This window comes from Drosophila sechellia, chromosome 3L (genome assembly GCF_004382195.2).
Source record: "Drosophila sechellia strain sech25 chromosome 3L, ASM438219v1, whole genome shotgun sequence".
Taxonomy (NCBI): Eukaryota; Metazoa; Arthropoda; class Insecta; order Diptera; family Drosophilidae; genus Drosophila; species Drosophila sechellia.
Genome location: NC_045951.1, coordinates 9,022,678 through 9,025,819, shown reverse-complemented (window position 1 = coordinate 9,025,819; position 3,142 = coordinate 9,022,678). Strand labels below are relative to the sequence as shown.

At 44.8% G+C, this 3,142-nt stretch overlaps 1 protein-coding gene across 1 annotated transcript; it reads left to right on the top strand.

The window, feature by feature from the left end:
* Nucleotides 1-371: 371 nt before the first annotated feature.
* Nucleotides 372-1,764, top strand: LOC6604993 (palmitoyltransferase ZDHHC6). The gene has a single exon (XM_002029800.2). It carries the CDS (start codon nucleotides 411-413, stop codon nucleotides 1,716-1,718), a length of 1,308 nt encoding a protein of 435 aa, XP_002029836.1. The 5' UTR covers nucleotides 372-410; the 3' UTR covers nucleotides 1,719-1,764.
* The last annotated feature ends 1,378 nt before the right edge of the window (nucleotides 1,765-3,142 follow it).

The following is a 3,142-nucleotide window of genomic DNA, read 5'->3' as shown; positions in this document are numbered from 1 at the left end:
TTTATTGTTTTTAAATTTATTTACACTTTTTTGTATGATTAAAATATATTTCATTTGCGGCTTAAGAGCAAATTTATACTCGCACGACAGTCCCAGCCTGTTGCCGATGCCTTAAATACGTTTTATAAATTATCCTGGAATGGCCGCGAACTTTTAAATAGTTGTGCTTTATTTAAATACACGCAAACACCGCGGGCATTATATGAGCCCAACAACATGTGGCCGGCTCTTTTAATTAATCCTCCATTTGGCCAGAAGCATTTCGATTGGGCCAACTGGGCCTGTTTAACTACACTAAATGCGAGACTCAAACGATTTACAGTGTCAGACGCAGCAAGCCCGGATTTTTTACTCACTGGATAATTGGAGAATTTACTGAATAATCGCAAAAGACAGGAATTTTTTTTAAAATGAGCAACGAACTAAAGGACGATCTGCGGCGCTTCATACACTGGGGTCCAATCACTCTATTAACCCTGACTCTGATTGTCACATGGACTGTCATTCACATGAACTCGATGTGGTGGGCTCCAGGCACGAGTTTGGAATCCGTAGTAAACTACGCTCTCATCTGGGTTCAGACCTTTGGCACTTTGTACAACTTCATCAGGTCCTTGATGGTTGGTCCTGGCTTCGTTCCATTGAAGTGGCATCCCCCGGTGAGGAAGGATAAGAAGTTCTTGCAGTTCTGCACTCGCTGCAATGGCTACAAGGCACCCAGATCGCATCATTGCCGGCGTTGCGATCGATGTGTGATGAAGATGGACCATCATTGTCCCTGGATCAACACCTGTGTCGGTAGGTCCAATCAGGATAGTTTTGTGTACTTCCTTCTCTTCTTCATGTCGGGCAGTATACAAGGAGGCATCATAATTGTCAGCGCCGTAATACGAGGTATACAGAAGCGATGGTTGATCAGACATGGATTGCGTCACATGGCCACCGTGCACTTGACCCAAACAAATCTGATGGCTTGTGTTTTTAGTCTTGGAGTGATCATGGGCACGACATTGGCCAGTATAAAGTTGTTGTATATGCAACTGAAGGTGATATTGAAGAATCAGACTGAAATCGAGAACTGGATTGTGAAGAAGGCTGCTTTTCGGCGCAATGCATATCCTCAAAAAAGGATAAAGGCTTTCGTTTATCCCTACAATTTGGGCTGGAAGGCAAATATTCGTGAGGTTTTCTTATCCCCTGGCGATGGCATATCGTTTCCAGTCCTACCAGGATGTGATCAGTACAGCCTCACCCGTGAACAATTGCAACAGAAGAAGGATAAAAGGGCTCGCACTCGGGTCTTTAGATGTATTCGTCCTGCCACGGGTCACTGGGTGCCCATCTTCTCCCAAAGACTCTGGGTATCCCTCCATATCCCCTGCACCGATGATCCTCGTATCGCCCTGAAGCCCGATGATATTATACATGTGACTCGCATCCAGGAGTACTGGCTTTATGGCGAAAGAATGATCACGGAGAAGGAAAAAGTAAAGATGAGTAGGAGGAAGGGTGCCATTAGGGGATGGTTTCCCAGCTGTTGTGCCGTCGAAATATGTGAAGATTCTGACAGTGAAAATGATTTGGCTGGTGGAGAACCTGTGGGAGAGCAGGACTCTGCAGCTGTAGAACATGTAGACACAGATCTGGAAATTCTGGAATTATTGAGGGATTTTTGCTGCGAGGATGGAAGGAAGACAAAGCGCCTGCGTGTTAAGTAAAGTGTATGTCCCTGGGCGACTTTAATTCTGTAGAGAAATCCCTGGCTTTCGCCGCAATGAAATTGCTTTGGTTAACCACCGCATTAATCTCTGCGGTGCTTAATGTTTTTCAATAATGCATAAATAAATAAATCGCTGCGGCAGCAAGCCAAATGAGAATGTTAATGTTAATGCCGCCAGATCGTCGGGAGTCGATTCTATGTCCCAGTAATTGAGTTGCAGGCCCGATTTCACGGTACATTGGCTTTAAAGTGACGGCAGCAGCTGCTCTTAACCAGTTGGATGTGTGTGCATCTGCTGGCAAGTAATTTGCAAAGCTCCATTGTTTTTTTTACACATTTTTTTAAGCCCCCTCAGTTAGGTATCCGTGACAGGAAACAGGAACACACACGCTTTTCGCACAGGACATAAAAAAGCAACAGCCAACAATCAGGAGGAACGGCATTGAATGCCGGCATTGGGAATCAATTGAAAAGCAAGACCTGAAAAAGTTTAGTTGAGTCGCGGATTTGCCATTGTACTATAAACATGGCCATGCAAATCAATACAACTCCTATATCCTATATCCTGAACCCTCCGAATCCGCATCTGAACCTGCAAAGGCGTGGTGTAATGGTGTATGAGTAACCAGACAAAAAGTGAATGATTCCGTTGAATTCCGTTGATTCATTAGTGTGGCGTCTATTAAATTTGAAAACCAGCCCGATCAAAGGGGTTTCTCCAATCGAACGTGGGGCCATGAATGCCGCCCATGTTAAGGCTTTGAATAATCACATACAGAAATCATCATCACTCCTGGCTTTTGGTCATGTTTTGTAACAGGATCGTCAAACAAAGCCGCCTCGCTAGGGGAAATGGATACATATTCCGAGTGCGCCATGTTGTCCAAGTCCAAGGCTGTGACTGCGTGTTTAGCTCAAAATTAGATAAATGCAATTTGAATTTGTGTGTAAGTTGTAGGAAACAGGCCGCTGGGAAATCAGCTGTCGTTGTCATGAGTTAATAGGCGCTGGGAATTGAAGCTCGAAATGGTGGGCATGGTGTTCTGTTGGTTTCATATGACAGGCGGCGGTATGATAATTCAATGCAAAACAGCACAGTACTCAATAAATATTTGCACCAAGTGCTGGGACGTGGGGCAGCATGAAATGGACAGGGTTAGACATCTGTCCGGGATTTGTGTTTCGAGAAGCCATCGGGAAGCGCCATCCAGGGCAATCTAGATCCAGTGAGGCAACCCCCATCTAAGCTTCGTGCTGTTCTTTTTTTTTGGGGTCATTTGGGTGACGGTGTGGAAAATGCAAAACAAATAATCGCTTCTGGTCAGTTGGAAAATCAATAGAAAAAGGATTTCATTTTTGTTCCAGCTCTGTCTGTGGGGAATTGAGGCTACCAGTCGAGCAGCAGCTGAAAAGTATGCAGTA